Source organism: Peromyscus eremicus, chromosome 19 (genome assembly GCF_949786415.1).
Source record: "Peromyscus eremicus chromosome 19, PerEre_H2_v1, whole genome shotgun sequence".
Classification (NCBI taxonomy): domain Eukaryota; kingdom Metazoa; phylum Chordata; class Mammalia; order Rodentia; family Cricetidae; genus Peromyscus; species Peromyscus eremicus.
In genome coordinates this window covers 27071594-27099437 of record NC_081435.1, presented here as the reverse complement: position 1 = coordinate 27099437, position 27844 = coordinate 27071594, and the positions used below count along the sequence as shown (strand labels likewise).

Genomic DNA, 27844 nt, shown 5'->3' with positions numbered 1-27844 from the left:
CCCGCGCTGCCCCACGGGGACACGCCCGCACCTGCCACCTCCGTCCCGTAAGCACCTCCTGGCTCCCAGACAGTGCCCAAGTGCCCTTGAGCCCAGAAGGAGTCACCCGCCAAGAGAGTGGAATCTGACCCAGGGCCTGAGGCTTAACACCCCGCACCCCAGCCGGGCCTGGGGATGGGACCCAAGAGTAGAGGAGCCATAACTGACCCTGATGTGGAGAGGGAACCCTGGACCAGAACCCAGTAGGAGAGCAGCAGGGTTGGGGGCAGCGGGAATAAAGCCGAACAGCAGAGGCCAGGCGAGGGTCAGAGGCCGGCAGAGCCACAGACAGAATTTTAGGCTTGGTTAGAATGCCGGGGCCTGACAAGTTTTATAATACGGAACAAATACAGAGGAGAGGGACAAAGGTAAATTTTGAGAGACGTAGGTGGTGGTAGAGCCAGGTACAGGCAGGACAGAGCCCAGAACTCTGGGGGAACTGAATCTGAGATGGATCCAGATCCAGGGTATGCAGCAGGGTTCGGAGTAGACTGGTCCAATGGCGTAGGGCTGTGGAGGCCCGATCGGGTCTGTTGTGTGTGTGTGTTTTCACACTGCTGAGTTAGAGTTGTGTGTCTCTCTATGTGTTTTCACACTGCTGAGTCTGTGTGTAACTGTGTGTGTCGTCACACAACTGAGTCTGTGTGTTTTCACACTGCCGAGTCCATGTGTGTGTGTTTTCGCACTGCTAAGTCTCTCTGTGTGTGTATGTCTTAACATAGCTGAGTTTGTGTGTGTGCGTGTGTGTGTGTGTGCGCGCGTGTGTGTGTGTGTGTGTGTGTGTGTGTGTGTGTGCGCGCGCGCGCGCGCTCGCGCTGCATGCATGTACATGCGTATACATGGAGGGGAACGAAGAACACCTTGGACCACCTCTCCCCTTGGGTCACTCATTTGTACAGCCAGGCTCTCCACCCATCTCTGTTTCCTAGGTGGCCTCGGCCCAGGCTAGGACCCCACACACTGGGATTAGTTGGGGCCCTCTGGGCAGCCTGACCACAGCAGGCAGGATGTGGGGGTGGCCAGGCTAGAGGGACAGGAAGGAAGTCTGAGGAGAGACAATAGGTGGAAGGGGAGGAGGAACTGGGAATGAGCAGGATTAGGATGTCCACCCTGAACCTCGGCTCTGGAAACCAGTGTGAGTGGAGTCTGTTTCTCCTTCTCCCTCTCTGGCCTGCCCCTCGCCTGTCTTACTCCACAGCTGGATCTGGCCACCTCAATGGCCTCTGCCTCTCCACCTCCGCACCCTGCCCTGCCCTGTGGCACTCCAGCATCTTGTCTTATGCTTACTCAGCTGAATGCATAGAAAGCAGGAACAGAGCTCAGAGGCAGGCACTTGGGGACCAACACTAACACGACTTGCTGGGAGAATGGGCCTTAGTTTCCTCCCTTCCTGTAAGGAGAGAGCCCGTTCTTATGTTCTGGGATGGCTCTATCCCCAGACCACAGCCTTCGGGCGTACTTCTTTGAAAGAAGACTGGAGGCTGGCACCCCCATCCAGGCCTCAGACTATGGGGTGGGGAGGGGGGAATCTCAGCCTGAGCCCTCCCTTCACCCTGCACCTCCCCCCAGCAATGGCCTGAGAGCCCATGGCTGCCCCTCAGGACCTGGACATCTCTGTGTGGCTGGCTGCGGTGCATCTGGAGCAGTATGCAGACACTTTCCGGCGGCATGGCCTAGCTACAGCTGGTGCAGTCCAACGCCTGGGCCACGAGGAGCTGAGGCATTTGGGCATCAGTGCTACGGGACACCGGAAACGCATCCTGCGCCTGTTGCAGGCGGGTTCTGAGGGTTCCCTGGATTCCCAAGTGGATAGTACCATGGAGCTATCTCCCAGCCCAGCCCCTGATGACCAACCCCCCAAGCCTGTGCCCAAGCCCAGGACAGTGTTTGGGCTCACTGGCCCCGCCACTGCCCAGAGGCCTGGACCGAGCCCAACCTTCTGGGATCCAGAAGTATCCAGGGACTCAGGGAGCAGCCAGAGGCCCTCTCCTCTCTTTCCTTCCTCCTCTGAACAGCCTTCAGTCCCGAATACCATGGAGATGATGCCCAATGCCATCTACTTCGGCTTGGACGTAAGAGGCGGGGCCCAGGCAGCTCAGGACGTGTGAGTTGGTTTGCTATCCAGGGATTTGGTTCTGTGGAGAGGAAGAGTTCAACAGGGCATGAGGACCGTTCTTTTCCCTTAATAACCAACCGAATCTCTTTCCAGGACTCCAGACGGTTCCCAGGCAACTGCCCCAACCCCTGCCTTCAGGCCCACAAAAGGCACAGGTAGGCAGGTTGCTAGGGAGGAATTGTGCCCCGCTGCATCTCAGACTTCGTTCTGACTTCATTCCCTCTTCCTTTTCACTACTCCTCTCCTCATCCTGACAGTGCACATCATGGATCCTGGTTGCCTGTACTACGGGGTCCAGCCTGTGGGGGTCCCAGGAGCCCTTGACAGGAGAGATGGCAGAGGTGTCTGTCAGGACAGGGCTGAACACAGGTGAGTACTCAGAGGGACAGCGATGGGAAGACAAGGAAACCTAAGGAGCAGCTGAGTTAGCCGTGGTGGCCGTGTGTCCAGTTACTCCTCAAATGTGCATTGAGCATGCCCTCGGTGGCAAGCAATCCATCACTAAAGGTGCAGGGCATATACAACCGACTTGTTTCTGCTCCCGGGCAGCTTGTGAATCAATGGGGCAGACAGACCACAAGAGAAGTGCGTAAGCAAATAGATACCTAATTAAAATTCCAAAGTACTGCTCCCATTCAGCAAATACTGAGCACTGTTACATGCCAGATAAAGACACTTAAGGAGATCGGTATGTGCAGAAATCCCTTTTTAAAAAAAGTATCTTTTTTTTGTTAAGATGCATTTTTATTTAATGTGTATGGGTGTTTTGCCTGCATTAATGTTTACATAGCATGAGCATGCCTGGTACCCTTGGAGACCAGAAAAGGGTGTTAGATCCCCTGAGACTGGAATTATAGACAGCTATGAGCCACCCTGTGGGTACCGGGGATTGAACACAAGTTCCCTGGAAGAGCAGCAAGTGCTTCCAGCAGCTGAATTACCCTGTTCTCACAGGAAGACAGTTAATAAATGGTTTTGTTTGTTTGCTTATTTGTTTGTTTGTTTTTCAAGACAGAGATTCTCTGTGTATCCCTGGTTGTCCTGGAACTCACTCTTAGACCAGGCTAGCCTCAAACTTGGGCATATAGGGTAGGACCTATAGGGGTGGTCACTCTTACACTTAGTGACATGGGAAGCCACTGGAGAGTTTTGACACAGATTGTGACAGGACCCCTCCGTTGGCTTTGCTGGGAATGCTATGGAGGCAAAAGTGGCAGAGCATGTTAAGAGTCTTCTGCAGCGATCTGGGTGAGAGATCTCAGGGTGCAGGGATGGGAGTGGAGTTGATGAGAAGTGGCCGCATTTTGAGGGTGAAGTGTCATACTACGGTGGTGTACAAGAGGAAAATAGCACTCAAGAATTGACGTTGAGGGTCTCATCGCGAGCCTCTGCTGTCCTGTAGAGTAACCACTAACCACATGTGATCGCCGAGCGTGTGAAACATGCTGGCCTGCATCGAGAAGAGCTGGAAATGTAAAACATCTGCCAGAACTTACTGCCAAAAAAAATTGTACTAGATGAATACAGCATGTATAGAAAGAACTAGCTTAGTGATTTTTTAGTGTGTGTGTGTGGGGTGTGTGTATATGTGTGCATAAATGTGTGCACAGGTGCACTTGCCCATGCATGTATGTGTGGAGGCCAAAGGATGACATCAGTTGTCTATGTTGTTTTCCACCTCTTTTTTTTTTTTTTTTTTTTGAGATGGATCTCTCACTGAAACTGGAGTTCAGTGGCTAGGCTGGCCAGCAGTTGAGCCCTGGGGATCCACCTACCTCTGATCCTCATTGCTGGGCTACAGGCATCCAGCATGGTGCCTGGCTTTTCATGTGTGCTGGGGATCCAAACTCATGGTGTCATGTTCATGTACCAAGAACTTTATCCATTGAACCATCTCTCTAGACTCTATCTTAATGATTTTTACATTGATTACATACTAAAATATTATGTTTTGGATATATTGGGCTATATAAAATATAGACTACTAAAAGTAACTATTTTTTAAACATTTTAGAAATTATTTATGTGTATGAGTATTTTGGCTACATGTCCATCTGTGCTTGGCTGCATGTATATTTGCATGCAGTGGCTGAAAGAGGGTGTTGGATCCCCTGGAACTGGTGTTATGGATGGTTGTGAGCCATCATGTGGGTGCTGGGGATCAAGCCTGGGTCCTCTGCAAGAGCAGTCAATCCTCTTGACTGTGCTGAACCATCTCTCATCTCTCTCCAATCCTAACATTTCATTTTTTTAAAAAGTTGCTAAATTACATATGTAGCCCTTGTTGATTTCTATTGGATAATGAGGTTCCGAGCACCTAAAAGTTCATGGAGTTGTGGTCTGAGACAGGAAGACTGTGTATCAAGCAAGAGGGAGGAGATAGACCAGGAACTCTGCCTCAGACATGAAATTTGAGGTGTCTAGTACATCCAAGAGGTAGTGACAAGTAAGGCTGCTGACCACATCTGCCTATCACGTTAGGGCGGGGGAGGTTTATCTGAGCCAGAGATTTCAATATGGAAACTGTCAGCATTTAGAGGGAGTGTGGAGGAGAAGAGACCCAGTCCAGAGCCTCGATGCCTTCCTACATCCAGAGGTTTGGGGAAGAGGAAGAATCATGAAACAGACTGAACTGAAATAGCCAGAGAAGGAGAAGGAACGCTAGGAGAAGATGATGTCATCGGAGCCAAAGGAAGGGCATAAGGAGGAGGGAGCAGGATCAGCCTGCTGCTGAGCGGGCTGCTGCTTAGTAAGCTGGGGCTGAGACTTGACCTCTGGAATCATGGAGGTCACTGGGGACTCTTGACAAGGAGTGGGAGAGGTGAGAGCCAGCTCAGTGCAATTATGAAAGAATAGAGAGAAGCCGTTGGCGGTGGTGCATGCCTTTAATCCCAGCACTCGGGAGGCAGAGTCAGGCAGATCTCTGAGTTTGAGGGCAGCCTGGTCTACAGAGTGAGTTCCAGGACAACCAGGGCTATACAGAGAAACCTTGTCTCAAACAAACAAACAAGAAAAAAAGGAAGAATAAATAGAGAGCATTAGACAAGACAGACATATTACCGCACTTTTCTGCCAAGAACAAAGATTTGGGGTGACCGCTAAAGATGGAAGCAGAGTGCCGGAAACAGTTTTTATACGGAATGTTGTATGTGTCTGTGAGTGAATAAGAACAATTTGGGGAGAGGAGCATGAGAAAATCCACAGTGATGTCTTTGTGTAGGTGAGAGTTGTGGAATCAAGTGCGTGGAGGGAGTCGGGCTTCAGACAGGTGTTTATTACAGTCACAGGAGGTAGGCAGAGTACGTGCGTGAAATTGGATTGATGTGGTGCTGTGAGTCTGTGGGGTTCTTGTTCGATTGCTTCAATTTCTTAGTGCAATAGGAAACAAACCTTAGTTGTACCACAGCCTGGGAACTTTGAAAACTACAGGTGCCTGGGCCTAACTCCCAGAGATGAAATTTTAAGTGTCTGCAATAATATCCATATACTGATATTCGTTTAAAGCTTCCCAAATTTTGTACTGCTGAGGCCAAGAACCACTGGAGAAGTAGAGAAATCTATCCTTTGCACGAAGATGGCATAAGCAAAGAGGATAAGAGAAAGCTCAGGAAAGTATGGCGAATGTGTTCTAGGCAGAAGAAAAGGCCCTGGAGAGTGGAGAGAGTGTGGCTGGACTCTAGCAAGCAAGAGCGACGGCGTGGGATACGATGAAGTCAGGGGCTTCATTTGCAAATCCTTGCAGCCCATGCATAGAAATCTGAGTTTATCCTAACTATGAATGGGGCATTATTGAATGGTTTCATGCAGAGGAATGCAATGATCTCATTTGCATTTTTCAAAGAGCACTAGTGGCTCTGAGGGACGGGATTGTGGGAGGGAGGACAAGAATGAAAGCAGGTGACCAGTTGGGCATATTGCTTCATGCCGGTGAGCAGTGATGGAAACTAATTCGGGGGAGAGAAAGCCAAGAACATTCTGGAGAAACAACAGCAACAGTCGTGTATGTTGATTAGCTATGAACAACCACGGCAGGGTGGCACTTGCACGTCTTTCCCATTTCCAGAGGAGAGAGACTGACATTTCCCAGTAAAACCTCCGAGTACACTCAGGAGGAAGCTTCATGGCAACCTTTCGGGTTGCCAGCTTCTTTACCCCATTTGTTTACAAAGCAGGTCTCGCACCTGCCAGGCATGCTGTAGGTGCTATGGGTAGGGGTGGGGACTTACCAAGAGATTGTCGAGGGCACCTTGCTTGACTTGTGTCCCTTCCACTTGCACCCATCATGCTCAGCAGGCAGGATCTGGAAACACGGGAGGATCCTGGCTATGCCAGCCTCGAGCTACCTGGGGACCCCATCCTTTCGCTACCCACCCAGGGTGCAGAAGAGACCAGTGATGACCTCATTTCGCCCTATGCCAGCTTCTCCTCCACGGCGGATCGTCCCATGCCTCTGCTCAGTGGCTGGCTGGACAAGCTCTCGCCTCAGGGGTAGGGCTGCTGGGAAGGGAAGGGAGAGGAGGAGGGATGAGAGGTAGGGGGCAGGTTCTAGGCCGGGTGATTGCCCACAGTGTGCGTTCCCAAACACTGAACTGATCTCGGCCTCTTCCCTCTTCAGAAATTACGTGTTCCAGAGACGTTTCGTGCAGTTCAACGGAAGGAACCTGATGTACTTTGGCAGTGACAAGGTAGGGGCCTGGAGCTGCTCTATGGACACCAGAGAGAGAAAGATAGAGAGGGCTGAGAGAGGCTGAGAACTAGAAGGACTGGAAGTCCATGGTGAAAGGATGGGCCACAGCTGCTCAGTGTCGGCATCTGAGGTGGCTGGCTCAGCAGCTGTAACCGTGTGGATCGAATGCTGAGCTCATGAAAGTTCAGTGCGTGTAGCTCCGTTCCTGTCCCCCCGGATCTCTCCAGGACCCCTTCCCCAAAGGCGTGATCCCTCTGACAGCCATCGAGATGACCCGAAGCAGCAAGGACAACAAATTCCAGGTCATTACTGGCCAGAGAGTATTTGTGTTTCGCACGGAGAGCGAGGGTGAGGCCCGGAGCCCACTGGGTTAGGGTAGGAGGGAGGCTAGGTTAGTACACATCCCAATGACCTGCTTCCCTGTCGCCATTCTCTGCGACGCCACCCCCTCCGCCCCCACCAGCTCAGCGTGACATATGGTGCTCCACACTGCAATCCTGCCTGAAGGAACAGCGCCTCCTGGGCCACCCCCGCCCCCCTCACCCACCACGACCCCTCCGTACTGGCATGTTGGAGTTGCGTGGACACAAGGCCAAGGTGTTTGCTGCCTTGACCCCTGGAGAGTTGGCATTGTACAAGAGTGAGCAGGTAAAGAAAGAGGGCTGGGCGGGAGCTGATGAGCCTGGCTAGCCCATTCTGGAATCTAACGGTGTTGTGCACCCCTGCCCCTGCTAGGCCTTCTCTCTGGGCATTGGGATCTGCTTCATTGAACTGCAAGGCTGCAGTGTCCGAGAGACCAAGAGTCGAAGCTTCGATCTGCTCACACCCCATCGCTGCTTCAGGTGGGGGCCTAGATTGGTGGAAGGCGAGGCTAGGGTGTGTGCAAGGGAGATCACAAAGGTGCAGAGGGCTGGAGGCCTCCTCCAAAGGATGTCAGAGGGTATAAATGATGAGGTCACGAGAGTTCAGTGAGCAAGGTCAAGATGTCAGGAAAGGAAGATGGGGATGCTGCTCAGTTGCTTGCCTGGCATGCACAAAACCCCAAGTTTGATCCCCAGCACGGCATAAATCAGGCATGGTAGTGCATGCCTCTAATCCCAGCCCTCGGAGCCAGAGGATCAGAAGTTCAAAGTCATCTAATCATCAAAGTCATGACCATATACTAAGTTTGAGGCCAACCTGGGATGGATGAGACCCTGACAAAAATTAAATAAAAATAATAAATTCTGTCCCCAAAGTGGCCCCAGTAGCTCCTGTAGGAATAGCCTGGGATAGGATGCCCCATAGGTCCATGCCCATGGACTGGCTGTCCACCCCTCAGCTTCACAGCCGAGTCTGGGGGGGCTCGACAGAGCTGGGCGGCCGCTCTGCAAGAAGCAGTAACGGAGACCCTGTCTGACTACGAGGTGGCTGAGAAGGTCTGGTCAAACCGGGCAAACCGACATTGTGCCGACTGCGGGGCCTCCCGCCCGGATTGGGCTGCTGTCAACCTGGGGGTGGTCATCTGCAAGCAGTGTGCAGGTGAGAGGCGGGCCTCAACTCAAGCAGGAATCCGGAGGAGAGGGACTGGCAGGGGGGACTTGGCCAGGACTCAGAGTACTCTGCCACGTGGCTTTTACGTGCTTACAGGTCAGCACCGGGCCCTGGGCTCTGGGATCTCCAAGGTGCAGAGCCTAAAGCTGGACACGAGTGTCTGGAGTAATGAGATAGTTCAGGTGAGGGGTCTGAGGGAAGAGGAGGGACGGGGTGGAAGGGAGCATCCAAAAGCAGACTTTGGGTCCAGCTTGGGGACGAGGCTGTTTGGAGACTTTTGAGTTCTGGTCACTCGTCTCTTGTCACCCTGTAGCTGTTCATCGTCCTGGGAAACGATCGTGCCAACAGCTTCTGGGCAGGGGCGCTACCTCCAGGTGAAGGGCTGCATCCAGATGCAGCCCCTGGCCCTCGGGGAGAGTTCATCTCCCGAAAGTACAAGCTGGGTCTCTTCCGGAAGCCCCATCCTCAGCATCCGGATCACAGCCAGCTTCTACAGGTAGGAGGGATGGGTTGGTGTTCTGGAGGATGGGATGCCGACCGACCGTATTGGGATGCCTAGACCTGGGTGATAAAGGCTGCTTTTGGTGATGAGAGACACAGTTCCTGGAGGAGCTCTTGGACTGTGTATGAGGCTGACAGACTCTTCCTTCTCTGTAGGCACTGTGTGCAGCTATGGCGGGACCCAACCTGCTCAAGAACATGACGCAGCTCCTCTGTGTGGAAGCCTCTGAGGGAGAGGAGCCCTGGTCCCCTTCAGCCCTCAATGGCAGCCTGCTTAACCTTCAACCATCAGGTCATCCTCTCAAGTAACTCCTCTCTCTCCCTAGGAGTTCTCACACCCAACCTGTGACTTATTTCTTTGAGGAGGGGCCCCATTACCTCATTCCCCTATCTATCACAACGGCAGGCTTGGCAGTTTCCCAACCCCTCAGACTTCCTGAGGTCAAGGGTTGACGGCTGAGAGCCTGAGGTCACTGCGAATCATAGAATGTGCCCAGGTGTTAGTACGCTACCATCTTGACAGCATCAACCTGCCAGGCAGGTCTCATCTTCCTGGGGACATTCTTATTGTCTGAATAAGTAGTTGGTTTAATGACTTTTTTTTTTTTTGGCTTCCATTTGTCAGGCCAGATAGGCCAAGACACTTGAACGATGGCCATGCTCTGAAGTGCCCACCTAGAGCGGCCTGCCTGGTAGGGTGGCTGGCAGGGAGAGAAGTAGGCAAACACTGGGGTAGAGGCCTCTCTATGTCCTTTCCCCGTGTCACACCCTTCCAGTCTGGGTAGTGAGGGACTCAGACCCATTGGGCTGGCTGCACGCCATGCTGTTAGTGGAGGTGGGTCTCATGGTCTGGTCCCAGTGGATGCGTTTCCCTAAGGGAGTCATGCCATCCCTGCACGGTTCTCACCTGATCACTTCTTCGCCTTGCAGACTCCTCCCCTGGAGTATACAATGAGGTGGTAGTGCCTGCCACTTACAGAAGTTTCCTATACTGTGGTCCCATCAGCAACAAGGCTGGAGCCCCACCCCTTCGCAGAGGCCGGGATGGTGAGCAGGAGCCAGGGGGATAGGAGGAGACAGGTTAGGTGTGAATGTGCTGACAGAGAGACAGAAGGACAGAGCTGGCATAGGAAAGTGCCCTGGAGTGGGCTGGGATGCTGGGGGTGAGAGAGGGACCGGGTCAGGTCACAGCACTAGATGATAGTTAAGAGATTCTGCTCTGAGGTCAGACTATCGGGGTCAAATATCCTCTCTGCTCCTTCCTACTGTGTGACTCAGACATGCGGCACAGACGGCAGCCTCAGTTTTCCCATCTGCAGAACAATACGTAAGTATAAACACACTAGAGAGGGTTACTGTGAAGATTCTGTAGTATCAGCCATAGGAAGAAGGCTTGACGTGAATGAGTATGTGGGAATGGGGCGTGTGACAATAAGGAGGGTGACAGCTCCTCCATCTCTCTTCCACTTAGCTCCTCCCCGCCTGTGGTGTGTGTTGGGAGCTGCCCTGGAAATGTTTGCAACGGAGAGCAGCCCTGAACCCCTCAGCCTTCTCCAGCCCCAGGATGTTGTATGTCTGGGTGTAAGCCCCCCACCTGCCGATCCAGGTGACCTTGACAGGTGACGCTCCTCTCTCCACCCTGGCTCTTACCAGTGCCCAGCCTGGCAACACCGTCGTCATTGTCCCCTGATGTCCTCCTGACCTCATCCTCTCTGCAGGTTTCCATTTTCCTTTGAACTCATCCTCACTGGGGGGAGAATCCAGCACTTCGCCACAGACGGAGCAGACAGTCTGGAGGCCTGGATCAGTGCAGTGGGCAAGGTGAGGAGGCAAGACCCCCCTCTCCAACAGCTCATGATGACCCCATCTCCATTCCCTCCCACCCTGTTCTCTTCTAACAGGCAAAGCTGGCTGAGTGCTTATTCTGTGCCAAGCCCTGTGTTTTAAGAAGTGCCCACTCAATATGTCATTTAATTTTTACAACAACCTTTAGAGGTATTTTTAATGATATATTTTATGGAAAGAAACCTAGTCTTAGAGGCTAGGAATTCATTTGGTCAAGGTCACAGAGCACAGTTCTAAAATCCAAGTGCGTGTCTCTAGAGCTCATGACCCAGCCTCCCTGTGCTCTGCCCTCTTCCCACAGGGCAGCTGCCCCTCACTCTTGATAGCATCTTCCTGCCCCCAAGTTTTCCAACAGGCAAAAGCTCCTTTTTTTTTTTTTTTTAATTTAATGAAACAGGGTGTTGCTATGTAGCCTTGATTAGCATGGAACTAGCTTTAGACTTGAAGCAATCCTCCTGCTTCTGCCTCCTGAGCACTGGAATATCAGGCATGTACCATCATGGCCAGCTATAAGCTACTTTCATAAATCTTGCTTTCTCTATACCTCAACAAGTCAGTCTCTATGTCTTAGCCTCCTTTCCTGGGAAGTAAAAAGTTTCGGCTCAGAGCCAGACATCCTGAGATCTGAGTCCTACAACTTAGCCCCAGGAGCTCTTCCGTGTCTGCAGAGTGGGTGTGAAGATTCACCCCTAGGGATGTGGATTAAGTGACATGTGAGGCCCACACACAGTAAGCCCTCTATCTGTGGGCGTTGAAATAATGGTGGTGGTGATGCTGCTGATGACGACAATCTCTCCCACCTAAAACAGCTTTTCCCTCCTGAGTTCTGTTCACCTTCAACTTTTCACCCCGGTGCCTGCCTTCCCTCCTGACAACTTCTCAGAAAGTTGTGTGCTCCTCCTTAACCCCTTCCGGCTGCCTTCCTCTGCCTAGACTCCCCTAAGCTGCTACCCTGAATGTCACTAGTGACTTTGCAGGTCCAGAGGCCTCCCCGGGTCATCGCTGCTGCAGCTGACGCTCTGCGCACCATGCTGTGTCTCCTGATTATTTGTTCCATTTCATGATAGGATATGCACACAACTTGAGAGGAAGCATTTTGAATCCTTCATAGCAGTTTGGCAGAATGATTTTATTTGTTGAATCTAATTATCCAAGTTAAGAGTTCGTATGTCTTTTTCTTTCTTTTTTTAAAATAGTTTTTACATATATATATATGTATTTTACATATATATATATATATATATATATATTGTTTGGCCTGTATGTATACAGTGTGCATGCACAGTGCCCACAGAGGTCAGAATAGGGCATCAGATCCCCTGGCACTGGAGTTGAGGATGGTTGTAAGTCACTTTGTGGGTGCTAGGAATTGCAACTCAGTCCTCTGCAAGAGTAACAAGTGCTCTAAACCACTGAGCCATCTCTCCAGCCTGTCTTTGTTTCTTCATTTTAATTTTCTAGCCATTAATTCTTACTATTTTTTAATGAAAGTGTTGGTGACAGATTGGAACCCTTAAAAAACAAGAGCACCCCCTAGATTATTTTTACCCATGCAGCTGGAACAGAATTCTTTGAGTGGGGCCTCAGAACATCCCCTGTTCCATGAACCCTCCCTGTTGTGTCCTGCTGGGAGGGTTGCCCAAAGCACAGCGATTCTTCAGTAGAGCATGCTGGCTACTCATACTCTCCCACCTCACTTAGAGAGCAAGACAAGCTGGGCGGTGGCAGCACACACCTTTAATCCCAGCTCTCGGGAGGCAGAGGCAGGCAGATCTCTGTGAGTTCAAGGCCAGCCTGGTCTACAGAGTGAGTTGCCGGACAGCCAGAGCTGCTTCACAAAGAAACCCTGTCTCCAAAACCCCCCAAAAAAAAAAAAAAAAAAGGTGGGGGTGGGGGTGGGAGCAAGACAGCCACACAGGGTCTCCTATATGCTGGAGCAAACTGAATGAATTTCTCCCCTGTCTTCTGTTCCTCTCCTTTGCTCTCTCCCCACCCCACTCCCTACCCCACCCCACCCCCACCTCCCGTTCTTCTGCTGTCCCTTCACGGTCTCTCGCTCTCATTTGCTTCCCCGACCCCTTGTCTTTTCACTACTTTCCCTTCCCACCCGTGTCCACTTTCTGTCTCCTCAGTGGTTCTCCCCGCTCAGCTGTCACCAGCTGCTGGGCCCTGGGGTGCTGCGGATGGGACGCCTGTTTCTACGGTCCCCCTCCCACGCCAGCCCGGCCCCTGGTCTCTGGCTGTCAGGGTTCGGCCTCCTTCGTGGTGACCACCTCTTCCTGTGTCCAGCGCCGGGCCCTGGTCCCCCAGCCCCTGAGGACATGGTGCACTTAAGACGTCTACAGGAGATCAGTGAGCAGGGGTGTGGGCGGGGCTAAAGGGTGGCCATGGGCACGTGCGGGACTGGACCTTTTTTATTTGGGGATTCTCATGGGAAAGAACAGAATGTAATAGCTCAGATATAAGTTCTGAAGTCAAACTACCTAGATTTAGACCTCATTCCCATCAATTCCTAGCTTGTAGCATTGGAGGAGTTACTCAACTCTTCCATGCCTTGGTTTCCTAATCTTAAAATGAATAATAGTAAGACCTTCCTCCAAGGGCTAGAGCAAGGTTCAAATAAAGAAATGTATAAAAACTTTTATCACAGAACCTGGCAGGAGGCAACTTGTAAGTATTCAATAAGTATTATTTGCTGGTTGGGGACCAGGATGAGGGACTACGCATCTTCACTATTGTCTTCTGAAAGAGGAACATGCTAGAATAATGCAGTAGGACTCTGGGCACAAGAGACCTGGGTTTTAGCTCGGCTTTGCCATTTTATAGCAAACAGTGTTAGGCAAATTATTTAACATCTGAGTACTTGTATATAGTGTATAGGGTGTAATACTGTGTCGTTCACTAGTGAAGCATTGTCGTAAGGCTGCTAATCTGGCTGCAATGATGTTGATGATAATGTTCAAGGATTCTTCTATAGGTGTGGTCTCTGCAGCTGAAACTCCAGACAAAAAGGAGCATTTGGTCCTGGTAGAGACAGGAAGGTAATGTACTACTTATCTGTGACCCTTTGAACCCAGCACCCTCTCACCCCTTTCTTCCTGTTTCCTCAAAGTTGCTTCCCCATTTAGGGAACTATCTGGACTTGCTGTTGTTGCCCCCTGCTGGTCGCTCTGGGAATTCAGCTCTATGTGTTCATAACCTTCTGTCTGTTCTCCGGAGCCGGCTCTAACTCAGGCGTCTTGGGTCTCAGGACCCTATATTTGCAGGGGGAAGGCCGGCTAGACTTTGCAGCATGGAACACAGCCATTGGGGGTGCTGCCGGAGGGGGTGGCACGGGGCTGCAGGAACAGCAGATGAGCCGGGGAGACATCCCTATCATTGTGGACGCCTGTATCAGTTTTGTAACCCAGCATGGTGAGTGGGCACTGATGGACAATGAGCCAGTGGGAGGGGGGGGGGCGGCTGAAGAAGCCAGGGTGTGTGTGTGTGTGTGTGTGTGTGTGTGTGTGTGTGTGTGTGTGTGTATTACCTGAAACATGTCACCAGCTGGCCATGTGACTCTCTCTGCCTTAGTTCCCTCATCTATAAAATGGAACCAACCGTCCTCATTGTCCAGTCTAGTGGACAGCGAGATGGTGTGTGTCACAATGAGCACAGGGCCTGACAGGCTGTCCCTGCTCAGAGGTGGCACTGGTATAGAGGGTGAGAGGAACCCAGGAAATGCAAGGATTGAGAGAGATATGGTGGACTGAGAGGAGGCACCTCGGAGGCAAAAGCTAAGCTGGGCAGTACAAAAATCCCTGGAGGGCTGAACAGAATGATTCTATAGGAGAGAGAGTGTGGGGATTTTACCCACCAACCCCACAGTTCCCGAGAGTTTTCTTGAGTGTGAGCATCAGGAAATATTAGATAGGAGGATTTAGATTGTGGAGATAAACAGATAGAAAATACAGGATAGCCTTGAGAGGACCTAGAACCTATTCCAACAGGCCCTGACTGTCTCTGCCCTAAGGTATTTATAGAGGCGCCAAGGGGTGGAGCAAAAGACCTCCCCTCAGCACAGCCAAGTGCAGACCATCTCAGACACCTGCACTCAGGCCCGTGGTCCAATCATCCTCTCCATGAAGACCTGCTAGGTAAAGCCACGAGGAACCTGAAAACGGGCTCCCACAAGAGAGTGCCCAGGACACTGGGTCTTTGTGGAGTATGGCCCAATGCATTTACATTCGTGTGAACTCTTTTTAGGAGGCTGGGTATTGAAAAAGAAAAATTCATAGGAAACCAAGGAGGTTACAGGTCCTGGGTTCCATCTCCAGCACCAAAACCAACCAAAGAACCAAACAAAACAACTAGACCTGCTGGTACAGGCCTGTAATTACAACTATTCAGTAATTTGAGGCAGAAGGATTCTAAGTTCAGGATGTTAGGTTATGAAACAAGTCCAAGGACAGCATAAGCAACTTAGTGAGAGCTTATCTCAAGACAAAAAATGCAAAAGGGCTGAAGGTATTGATTATAGATAAGGTTCTTACCTGGCATAGAAGAAGTCCTGGCTTTAATCCTCAACATTGAAGGGGAAAAAAAAAAAAGACACCTTTATGATCATACAAAGAGTTGTATTTTACCATTCATGGACAATGGATAGTCAGTGGCTGATGACATTCTCCCCACTTTGGCAGTAACCTCACCCGTTGATCTCGCCCTCACCCGTTGATCTCGCCCTCACCCGGTGATCTCCCACTCACCCATCTCCTCGCCCCTTTTTTTAGCTTCCCTAGTATTCCTAGGAGGGATTCAGTCTGAGACCCCAAGAGAAGGCCCTGGAGTAGACGCACCTTTTCCTCCAAGGTCTCTGCATTGCCACACTCATTTGATAGGTATTGGTTCAGGTGCTACCGTATGGCTGTCAGTGAGGAGCTTGGGGAACAAGGCGTACAGACTACTGGGAAAGATGGGTATTAGGAAAACAAACATCATCAGCTCTGATTATTTGAAGGAGTTATGTTCTCCAAAGCCAATGCAAACACTTAATTACTTGAATACTGAATCTCAGTCCCAAGGGAGAGGCAGAATGAGAGTCCTCTGAACTTCTGTCCCAAGATTTTTACCAACCAATCCATAAAAAAAACCTTGTCTGACATGTTTTGTTATGTAAAGGCAGATATATATCACATATATATATGCAGTTTAATATATATAATTGATTCATTGACACTCAATTCAAGGCCAAGATCAGCACTAACTTATATCTGAATGAAGCTTATTTAATGTTCTCTGGAAGCCACATCACAGGATTCTCATACTCTGCAAGATTACCAGCGTCTCAACATTCTACATACTCTGGAGAGAGCATTTTAAACAGCAAAATCACCAACAGAAAGAAAAGGAACACATGACTAAATATTTCATAAAAGGGATGTGGCTGGGGCCACAGCTCAGTGTCAGAATATTTGCCTAGTATGTGTGAGGCCCTGGTTTATATCCCTAGTTCCTCAAAAAAGAAAAAAAAAGGATATTTATTTATAACCTGAGACCTTAGCTAGGCGCACGTGTGTGAGAGAAAGAACTGACTTTTTCTTTACTCTGTCTGTATTACAAATTAACCGGAGGTACACATGGCCCTCTGTAGCCACAGTTTCTACATCTGTATATTCAGCCAACTAAACACAGAAATTTTGAAAAAAGTTGTAGTATATATATGTTTTCTTTTGTCATTCTTTACATCGTATTAGGTATTATAAGTAACCCAGAGATGATTTACGTAGGATTATATGTAAACACACCACTTTATATGAGGAACTTAAGCATCCATAGATTTTGTCATTTGTTGGGGAGGCTGCCAGATCCAATCCCCCATGGATACTAAACAATGACTTTACTGATGTTAGGGTTACAAATAAATTTTGTTGATCAGGTGAATGCTTAATTTTAGAGTGTGTGGACATGACATGCATGACGGTGAGGTCAAGAAAGGAATTTCCATCAGGGAGCTGAGAACCAAGACTGGTCTAGCAAATAGCTGAGACCAAGCAGCCACATTCCATGGGGATGATCACAGAGGGGCTGCTCCGTGGGTGGTGTTCTGTCCTCATGCAATATTGAACAGGGACTGCTGGCTGTTTTCAGGGCTTCGACTGGAAGGCGTATATCGGAAAGGGGGTGCTCGGGCCCGCAGCCTGCGCCTCTTGGCTGAATTTAGGCGGGATGCCCGGTCAGTGAAGCTCAGACCACGGGAACACTTTGTAGAAGACGTTACTGACACACTGAAACGCTTCTTTCGAGAGCTTGACGACCCCGTGACCTCTGCTAGGTTACTACCTCGCTGGAGGGAGGCTGCAGGTACTTCCAAGACTCAACTGGGATCTCCATTTTCTTCCTTCAGCATCCACAAAGCTCTCTTGTGGAACTGGAGAATGAGCCCCCTCCTCAACATTCCCCACCCTGGGTGATCATCCAGATGCTTGGCTTGGGGAAATGTCCTAGTCTGCTTTCTATTGATGTGATAAACATCATGATCAAAAGCAACTTGGAGAGGAAAGGGTTTATTTGTCTTAACATTTTCATATCATAATCCATCCCTCTCTGAGAAAAGCCAGGGCAGGAACTCAAGCAGGAACCATGGAGGAAAACTTATCACTGGCTTGCTTCACATGACTTGCTCAGCCTTCTTTCTTAGACCTGCTCGTGGGTGGCACCACCCATAGTGCACGTGGCCCTGCCACATCAATCATTAATCAAAAAAATACCCCCACAGACATGCCCACAGGCCAATCTGATGGAGACAGTTCCTCAGCTGAGGTTTCCTCTTCCCTGGTGACTCCAGTTTGTGTCAAGTTGACAAAAACTAACTAACACAGTGAGGAAGGAGGCAGAAAGAGATACAGCCACCCTGGGTTTGCTTCTCAGATCTCTGCCCTCAGCCTCCATTCTCCCTTCCTGGTTCGCTCCAACTCTCCTTTCCTCTATCCCTAGAGCTTCCCCAGAAGAATCAGCGCCTGGAGAAATACAAAGAAGTGATTGGCTGCCTGCCTCGAGTCAACCGCCGAACGCTGGCCACCCTCATTGGGCATCTCTACCGGTCAGTATGGTCAGGCCCTCTAGCTTCCTTTCCTGATTCTTCATCAGTTCAAACCAATGCCACAATTTCATTCATTCATCAATTTCACGAATAGCTGTTACATGAAGGTTCATAAAGATTCAGAGAATGGATTTAGGGACTAAGTAGACTTAGGTTTTAATCAGGCTCTCCCATTCTAGCCATGTGACTTTAGGTTAGTGTTTTAGGGTTCCTGTTGTAGTGAAATGACTCCATGACCACGGCAACTCTTTTTTTTTTTTTTTTTTTGTTCGTTTTTTTTTTTGTTTTTTTCGAGACAGGGTTTCTCTGTGTAGTTTTGGTTCCTGTCCTGGATCTCTCTCTGTAAACCAGGCTGGCTTCGAACTCACAGAGATCACCTGCCTTTGCCTCCTGAGTGCTAGGATTAAAGGCATGTGCCACCACTGCCTGGCTTACAGCAACTCTTTTTTTTTTTTTTTTTTTTTTGGTTTTTCGAGACAGGGTTTCTCTGTGTAGCTTTGCGCCTTTCCTGGGACTCACTTGGTAGTCCAGGCTGGCCTCGAACTCACAGAGATCTGCCTGGCTCTGCCTCCCGAGTGCTGAGATTAAAGGCGTGCGCCACCACTGCCCGGCTTACAGCAACTCTTATAAAGGAAAAAAAATTTAATTTTGGTGGCTCGCTTACAGTTCAGAGGTTTAGTCCATTATCATCATGGTGGGAAGCAAAGCAGTATGCAGGCAGACATGGTGCTGGAGAGGTAGCTGAGAGTTCTTACATCTTGACTCAGAGGCAACAGGAAGTGGTCTGCCTCACTGGGCATGGCTTGAGCATATATGAGATCTCGAAATCGCCTCCACAGTGACACACTTCCTCCAACTAAGGCTACAGCTCCTAACAGTGCCACTCCCTATGGGGGCAGTTTTCTTTCAAACCACCATAGTTAGCTATCTGTTCTCTGAGCCTCACTTTGCTTGTTTTTAAGAGGAAGATGAAGTAGCGAAGTTTCTACCTGATAGGTTATAGGAAAGTGAAATGAAATAACCCATGTGAAATTCTTAGTCTAACACATGGCCTGTCATAAACTTCAGAAATGATGAGAAGTCATCATAATTATTATGTTTATTAGTCTAGGCCAGGTAAGGAATTGGCTCTAAGAAATAAAGATTATGATGATGCAGCCCCACCTTTACCAGCCTGTCAGGAGGAAAGGCTTTGTGAAGTGGGGTGAATCCCTGGCTATGCTGCATCGGCCACACAATATTATAGTCAGGCTTGCTGACTACAGGATCATTAGCAAATCCAGTCCCTTGCCTGGGTTTCCAAATACAACTCTATAAGGCATAAAGGCCCCACCCATTCATTGATGTGTTCCATAACTTCTTTTGCAGTACAGCAGCTGAAATGAGAAGTTATAACAGAGAGTGTATGACCTGAGGGCCTAAAATATTTATTTCTGCTCTTTACATAAAAACTGTGGATACCTGCTCTAGTAATGATCACCCATACCCTAACTATGTCCCTGAGAGAGTCAAAGCTCCTCGAGGCCAATGCTGTCTTATTCACGGATGTGTCCCCAGCACTTAGCCTAGACCCTGGTATACAGCAGAGGGCCAGTAAGTGTCTGCCAAATTAATGGATGTGTTGGTGAAGTGTTGAGCATGGGCTGGACTCTGGTGCCTCTCTCTCTCTCCAGGGTGCAGAAGTGTGCAGCTCTAAACCAGATGTGCACACGAAACCTGGCCCTGCTGTTTGCACCTAGTGTGTTCCAGACGGATGGGCGGGGGGAGCATGAGGTGCGGGTACTGCAGGAGCTCATCGACGGCTACATCTCCGTCTTTGATGTAAGGCTTTCCTAACCCTGCCATGCAACCCCTCTGCCCCACCCCTGTGGACTCAGAGTCTGGACCCTCATCCCAAAAGCCCTTGCCTATCCCTGCATGGGCAACCTCCTCCCAGAGTCCTGGGCTTCCTTCTTCCCACTACGTCAACCCCAACATCCTTTCAGGCTTCTGACGCTCTCACCCCGTTCTCCTTTGACCCTGATATGTACCCCACCTCCCTCCTTTCCTAGCAGCCCCTGAAATAACTTTTGGTCCCTTTGGCAGATTGACTCTGACCAGGCAGCCCAGATTGACTTGGAGGTTAGTCTCATCACCACCTGGAAGGATGTACAGGTAACTTGCTCTGCCTTAGACTGCTGAGTGGGGCGGGAGGGATATCACCATAGAAAATGAGCCTTCTGCCGCCTGGTGGTGGCGCACGCCTTTGATCCCAGCACTCAGGAGGCAGAGGCAGGTGGATCTCTGTGAGTTTGAGGCCAGCCTGGTCTACAGACATGCACCAAAACTACACAGAGAAACCCTGTCTCGGGTGGGAAAAAAGAAAGAAAGAAAATGAGCCTTTTTTTTTTTTTTTTTTCACTAAAGGAGGCTTCTTTTCAGCCCGTCTCTCACACGTTGACCCTCATCGGCTCTTTGGTAGACAGGGGAATCCCCAGGAGGGAAATGCTTTGGGCAATGTGTTTGCTCCATTTCTGCCATGAAGATTCTTCCGTACCTCACTTTCTCTATGATACTATTAAACCAAGGGCCTCACATAGCCTAGGCAAGCATTCTCTCACTGAAACACATCCCCAGCACCCCACTTCTAAATGCAGGAGATCTCAGGAAAGGCAGGTGTGGAAGCCCATGCCTGTCATCCTAGCACTTAGGTTGTGGAGGTAGGAAGATTGAGTTCAGCCATGTAGATCTCTGCAGGCCAGGGATGGAAATGTAGCTCAGATCACGTGCTTGCCTAGCATGCATGAAGACCTCAGTTGGATCCCCAGCACCATACAAAAAAACCTGGCATGGTGGTGGCACATGCCTGTAATCCCAGCGTTCAGAAGGTAAAAGCAGGAAGATCTCAAGTTTAAGGTCATTCTTAGTTACATAGCAAGCAAAGCCAGCCTGGGTCTGTATGAAGATCTGTCTGAGAGTTCAAGGCCAGTGTGAGACCTGGGGGGATATGGGGTAGGGTAGGAAGAATATTATATAAAATATAATAGCAAGTACTGCTGAGGACATCCCATGTTTCAGGCATTGCTGATCTCATTTTAGCAACACACGACTCTATCAAGTAGAGAGTCTCATTTTTTTTTTCCAAATAAAGAATTGAGGCTCTTAAGTCGCTTCTTCAAGGTAATGGTAGGTGAGTGGCGGAGGAGGAACGTAAGTAGTCTTAACTGCAGACCTCTTCTTGAAGCCACTGTATCCACACTGCCTGAGGTGGCACCATAAGAGGCTAACATGGATTCCCCCAATCCTGGAGTTCTACTCAAGGGCCCAAGGCATGTTGGGAGGGAGGGCATTCTTCCATCTTGGTATTTCTGTAACCTCTGTGTCCTCCTTTATCCCCCATCAGTTGTCCCAGGCTGGAGACCTCATCATGGAGGTCTATATAGAACAGCAGCTCCCAGACAATTGTGTCACCCTAAAGGTCAGTCTCTAGGGATTGGAAGAGAAGGGAGAAGGGAGGGGGGCAGGCGCAACGGCCTAATCAGCATGGGTTCTCTTGTCTGCATGCTAGGTGTCCCCAACCCTGACTGCTGAGGAGCTGACTAACCAGGTTCTGGAGATGCGAGGGACCACGTCAGGGACAGACTTGTGGGTGACATTTGAAATTCTTGAACACGGAGAGCTTGGTGAGTATGGTCACATATTTGTGTGTGCGGACACATGACCATGGTCATCGATGACTTCTCTGTTACCAAATGTGGTGACCGTTTAACTAGTCCACTCATCACATGAGAGGGTGTTAACACAGTGGATGGACTCCTTTTCTCAATCTTCTTCTCTCAGCTTCATCAAAGGTTCCCCCTCTATCTCAAAGGAGGCTCCTTTCCCCCCCTTTGACCTGATTGACGTGTTAGAAGGGCCAGGAACCCATCCTCTGGGCCCTTTCTTCCTTTCTTCCTACATTCCTCCCCATGGCTTTAAATACCATGAACTGACACCTAAATTAATTCCAGTGGGCTGGAAACTCACTACGTAGATCAAGCTGGCCTTAACTTATGGAAATTCTCCTGCTTCTTTCTCCCGAGTGCTGGGATGACAGGTACACACCACCATGCCAGGTTGACAGCCCAATTTTTCATCTCTGGTTCAGACCTCTCCTCTGCACTATAGACTTACATATCCAGTTGCCTACTTGACAGCTCTGTTTCCCACAGGCATTTCAGTCTAGAAACAAAGAAACATCCCAAACCCAAATCAAACAAATATAAATGAAAAAGATCATCCATGATCTTAGGTACAGTTTGCTTTGCTTAATCTTCAAATGGATGGATGGGCCTCGTCTACAAATGCAACTTCTAACAGGCCTTGCCCGACTCGACTACCTCACTTGCTCATCTGCTTTTCTTTGTCCCTTTGTTTCTCTGTGTGTCTCTTAAATATTGTTATTTCAAAGCGATTATTGGGGCTGGACAAATGGCTCAGTGGTTGAGAGTGCCACAGAGGACCAGAAGTTGGTTCTAAGTACCTACGCTGGGTAGCTTACAACTGCCTGTAATTCTAGCTTCCAGGAAAACACACACACACACACACACACACACACACACACACACACACACAAATTAAAAATGTATCTTTAAATTTTTTTGAGTCATTACTGGTCTCTGCTTTGTTTGACTGATTACCAGTTTACTGTTGGCTCCTTCATTAGGCGGTAGCTTCAAGAAAGCGGGTTATATATGTATCATTCACACCATTGTATCCTGGGGACAGCGTGGTACCTGGCATAGCATCAGGGTTAAAATAAATATCTGTGCTTAAATAGGTGGATGAATGAATTAAATAACTAGTGGGAGATGAGGTGGGGGCTCCAGGCTTTGTCTAGTTTTTGTGATTACCACCTGCCTCAACATTTCCCTCCAGAGAGGCCACTGCACCCCAAAGAAAAGGTCCTAGAGCAGGCCCTTCAATGGTGCCAGCTTCCAGAGCCCTGCTCAGCCTCTCTGCTCCTCAGAAAAGTCTCCATGGCGCACGCTGGCTGCCTTTTCACAGGTGAGCCTCTTCCCTCAGCCCAGCATTCCTCAGGCCTCTCTCCCAGGAGCCTCCACCCAGCATTGCTCTTCTGTGCCCAGGAGTCCGGCGTGAGAGCCCACGGGTGGGGCTGCTACGGTGTCGTGAGGAGCCACCTCGATTGTTGGGAAGCCGCTTCCAGGAGAGGTTCTTTTTGGTGCGTGGCCGCTGCCTGCTGCTGCTCAAGGAGAAGAAGGTGATGTTCCGGGACTAGAGGGATGGGATGCTGGTGGCCAGTCAGGCAGCAGGAGGGTACCAACCCCTGACTCCGCAGCCCATATCCTCACCAATCTCATTGTTTCCCTGACCTTGACCTTTCGGACTCCATGATCACATGTCCCAATGCATCCATGACACTTCCTAACCACAGTGTTCTTGCGCCTCTCAATCCTACCACCTCTGTTCATGTTCTCAGAGCTCTAAGCCAGAACGGGAGTGGTCTCTGGAAGGTGCCAAGGTCTACCTGGGAATCCGCAAGAAGTTAAAACCTCCAACACCGTGAGTGTTTCCCCCCTAGCCCTGACCTAGAGCTTTCTTGCCATTACCTCTCTGGCTCTTGGTTACCCTATATCACTGCCCCCCTTTGCCTTTCAGGTGGGGCTTCACTTTGATACTGGATAAGATGCACCTGTGAGTACCTCCTAACTTGCTAGCTTCTTCTCTGTGCGTGCGTGCATGTGTGTGCGTGTGTGCGCGTGTGTGTGTGTGTGTGTGTGTGCGCGCGCGCGTGAGTGCATCCATTCATGTGTGCGGAGATCAGAGGTCAACTTCAGTGTCATTCAAGTGTCACTAAGACCTGGGGCTTGCCAGTTTGGCTAGGCTGGTTGGCCGTGAGCCTCACAGAGCTGCCTGTCTCCAACTCTGCAGGGATAACTGGCACTAGCCACCATCCCAGCATCAGTTTTTTTTTTTTTTCTTTTCTTTTTAATCAAGAAAATGCCTATGTAGGTGTCATTTTGCTGGAATTTATATCTGTGCACCATGGGCAAGTCTGGGGTCCACTGAGGCCAGAGGAGGGCATCAGACCTCCTGGAACTGGGATTACAGATGGTTATGAGCCACCACATGGGGGCTTGGAGTTGCAACCAGGTCCTCTGGAAGAGCAGCAAGTGCTCTTAACCACTCTGAACGGAGCCATCTCTCTGACTGCCCCCCCTTTTTGACACGGGTGCTGGGGATCCGACTCCGGTCCCTGTGCTTGCGTGGCCAGCACTGTATACCAACTGCGCTCTCTCCCTAGCCCTGCCCTGTCCTCTTTCCTCCACCGTCCCCTTCTCCACCCCTCCACGCTTAGTGCTAGGACTCCTTGCGTTTCCTGAATCCCTCTGTTCACCCACAGCTGTCTGTCCTGCACTGACGAGGACGAGATGTGGGACTGGACCACAAGCATTCTTAAGGCGCAGGTGAGGAGAAGGAAGAGCTGGGCTTCTGGTCCCTCTGGGGACCAGTCGTAACCCCCCCCCCCCCACACACCACCGCCACCAGTGCCTCCCAGGTCTACTAGCGCCAACACCTCACTGTCTCCTCAGCATGATGACCAGCAGTCGGTGGTTTTACGTCGCCGCTCCTCCTCTGACCTGGCTCGTCAGAAGTTTGGCACTATGCCCTTGCTGCCCATCCGAGGGGATGACAGTGGAGCCACACTTCTCTCTGCCAACCAGACCCTGGTGAGACCCTCCCCCCAGCACGTCCTAAACATCTGATCCCTGCTCTTACCTTTGTCATGGTGCAGGAGGAAACGGCTTGCCTGTGGTGTGGCGTGCCCGATGCCCACCCACTCACCACGACCTTTGTGCCCCTCCCTTCCTGCCACCACCTCTGTTGTCTCACTTTGTCTCTGTCTCTCCCTCCCCTCGCCCCCACTCTACCTGTGTCCAGCGGCGGCTACACAACCGGAGGACCTTGTCCATGTTCTTTGTGAGTATCGTGCTCGCTCTAGCTTTGTGTCCGCCAGCCCCTGCCTGTGTCCTGTGCTGCCTCCGCCCTGGCGCGCTCCATGTCTGTTCTGATGCAGGCCATCAGTGTGTGTAATAGAGGAGGACAGTGTGGGGGGGGTGATATGATGCAGAAAGGAGAAGGTAATTATGAATCTGAGAAGCAGAAGAAAAAGGGTTGAAGTGAATGCATCCTGGAGCCAGATAGATCTGAATTCAAGCCTCAGCAACTACCATTTCCTCACTGTGTGTTCCAGGGCAACTTAACCCCTCTGCATCTCACTCTCCTGCAGTGTGACCCACTTGCATGGGGTTGTTGTGACATCATATATGCCAAGTATTTTGTAGTGTCTGACTCAAGGAAGAACTTGATCAAGGGTTACTAATACCGTGACTCTAACATTGTGTCCCTCCTCTGCTCTCCCATTCCCATCCAGCCAATGAAGTCATCCCAGGGGTCTGTGGAGGAGCAGGATGAGCTGGGGGAGCCTGTGTATGAAGAGCCAGTGTATGAGGAGGTCGGGGCCTTCCCTGAGCTTACCAAGGACACGACCCACTTCTCTTCCACATGGGAGTGGGCAGCCAAGTCAGAGACACCCCTTGCCAGCCACAGGCCCTTTGATCAACCCCCCCTCTCCAAAGCAAGTGTGTCAGGCCAGGAGGAGAGGATACCCGACTCTTCTTCAGGCCCCCCTTCAAAGAGCAGTCCTCAGGCACGGGGGTCCCTGGAGGAACAGCTGCTCCAGGAGCTCAACAACCTCATTCTGAGGAAGGGAGAGCCTGCTGCATGTCCAGAAAGCCCTTCCCAGCCCACTAGCCCCCAAACCCCCAGCCTTCCAACACAGGCGCCTGGTTTACCCACCCAAACTCCCAGCACTTCCAACCCACCCTCCAGCCAGCCCCTCACATGACGCTAGGGCCAGCAGTTGAGGAGGCAGGTAACCAAAGAAGCCAGGCTCTCACCATGGCAGACACCACTGGGAGCTTCTTCTGCCCTAGATGGATGACTCTGGAATCCAGTATGGTACCATGGAAGGAGCACTGGACTGAGAGCCCTGGAGACTGTGTGTTTCAGGGAAGATTGTGGCCCCTTTCTGGGCCCAGCCCATTTGTCTGGCCTATGGAGTCGCTAAAATAAGGAGAGGAGCAAAGAGAAAACTATGCTTCTGAGCTATAAGCCTTAATATCTTTCCTCAATAAGGGCAGCTCCTGTTTTATATATTTGATAGAGTGGTTCAGCGAGAGGTTTGGGGAATAAGGATGATTGTACTGCATTAAACAAAAGTGTAAGTTTGGAAGTCAGAGATATGCATGAGGTCCAAAATTATCTTATTCCACTTTCCATGGACTAGAACTACCCTCAGGCCCTACAGTGGGGTGATTGATGGAGGCTGAGAGCAGGGGCAAAGGGGAGCCAAAAAAGAATGGGTCTCTATTAATAAACTTTGGAACCAAAAGGCTCATTTTTCAACAACATTCATTCATTCAACAAATATGTACTGAGCACTTAATGGTGCCAAGTCCAGTGATACAATATGAACAAAACAAACAGGATCCTTGCTCTCACGGAGCCTGAAGAAAGGAAACAGAAAACACACACACATGAGTTTAGTACTTCAAAGAAACTAAACTACGTGAGAGCTTGAGAGTGAGTGTGATTGGCCTTTATGCGGGGTGGATGGGAGTGAAAGCCTCTGAGGAGCAGAGACAGAGGAGTGCAAGGAGCAGGCAGCAGGCATGAAACCTGAGCAGTGCAGTGGGAGAGGCCTTGCTTGGCCCCGTGGCAGGAGGACAGCAGCTGGAGCCGAGACTGGGGAGTAGGAGAGGCCCACCTTTAATCCCAGCACTCCTGAGCACAGGTGGATCAGAGCTCAAAAGACAGCCTGATTTACAGAGTGAGTTCCAGGCTGGCCAAGGTTACAAGGCTACATACCGTTTCAAAAAACATTAAAAAAAAAAAAAAATCGGGAAAATTTGGAGGACTTGACACAGCAGAGAGAAGCCCTTCATCAGAGCTTCTGGCTAAAGCCTTTGCTAGTAACACAGCAAGAGTTCCAGTACAATTAATTGCTTGAGGCCTTTCTCCCTTCCCAGCTATAAACCTGTAATTTTCTAGGAATTTCATTAGAAATCCATCGACAAGTGTAGAATATGTAATCAACCCCTTATGCAACTCCCGTGGCTTTTGGCTTCACTGTATAAGAATTCCGTCTGTAACCTGTATCTCTCTTATCAAAAGAGATAGAAGGAAAAGAAAAAAAAAAGACCTCTTAGCAAGCCTTTAAGATGTAATCTGAGAGCTGGGCATGGTGGTGCACACCTCTAATCCTAGCACTTGGGAGGCAGAGGTAGGTGGATCTCTGTGAGTTCGAGGTCAGTCTGGTCTACAAAGTAAGTTGCAGGACAGCCAGGGCTACACAGAGAAACCCTGTCTGGAAACAAACAAACAAAAAGATGTAATCTGAGAAGCACCAAAAGAATATACATGGCTAGTGCTAAGACAAATTAATTGCTTGCTCTCCCTCAAGGTGCCCATTCCCACACACAGGTACAAACATACCTTCCCCTGGGTTCCCTCGGGAACACATACCACCACCTCTCCTACTTGGATGTGTGTTACTTTCTTCTGATTGGATTTTTCTCTTCACTCTTGTGCTTTGACCTATATTAAAATATCTTTAATAAAATTTCCAATTCTGCTTCATGATACCAGCTAGTCTTGAAATGCCTTTCAGTATCAAAGCCACAGATTAGAGTTTGGACTGAGTTGAGATCTCTTAAAAGTCTAGGGGACACGCCTTTTAATCCCAGCACTTTGGAGTCAGAGGCAGGTTGATTGCTGAGTTTGAGGCCAGCCTGGTCTACAAAGCCAGTTCCAGGGCAGCCAAAGCTACACACAAAGCTTCACCCTGTCTCAAAAAAACAAAAACAAACAAACAAACAAAGTCTAGGGAAACTCCTCAGGTTGCTGTGGGTGACAGAGTGGTGCCTTGCCTCTGTCCTTTCAAGAATGACAAGAGGAGAATGCTTTTGCAGGGGCCCAATTCTCATATCCTTGTAGCCTGTAT

General features: G+C 50.0%; 1 protein-coding gene across 1 annotated transcript; it reads left to right on the top strand.

Moving 5' to 3' along the window:
• The first annotated feature begins 1625 nt into the window (after nucleotides 1-1625).
• Nucleotides 1626-26357, top strand: Arap3 (ArfGAP with RhoGAP domain, ankyrin repeat and PH domain 3). The gene is made up of 32 exons (XM_059246210.1): nucleotides 1626-2143; nucleotides 2249-2310; nucleotides 2413-2524; nucleotides 6449-6643; nucleotides 6771-6840; nucleotides 7070-7190; nucleotides 7306-7490; nucleotides 7578-7684; nucleotides 8164-8363; nucleotides 8472-8557; nucleotides 8689-8871; nucleotides 9033-9168; nucleotides 9807-9923; nucleotides 10348-10495; nucleotides 10595-10697; nucleotides 12854-13073; nucleotides 13699-13762; nucleotides 13972-14135; nucleotides 16848-17060; nucleotides 17694-17799; nucleotides 19473-19620; nucleotides 19885-19953; nucleotides 21182-21256; nucleotides 21347-21461; nucleotides 22696-22824; nucleotides 22905-23038; nucleotides 23258-23340; nucleotides 23437-23472; nucleotides 24182-24245; nucleotides 24372-24509; nucleotides 24721-24759; nucleotides 25214-26357. The coding sequence occupies exons 1-32, from the start codon at nucleotides 1626-1628 to the stop codon at nucleotides 25685-25687; spliced, it is 4614 nt and encodes a 1537-aa protein (XP_059102193.1). The 3' UTR covers nucleotides 25688-26357.
• Nucleotides 26358-27844: the final 1487 nt, after the last annotated feature.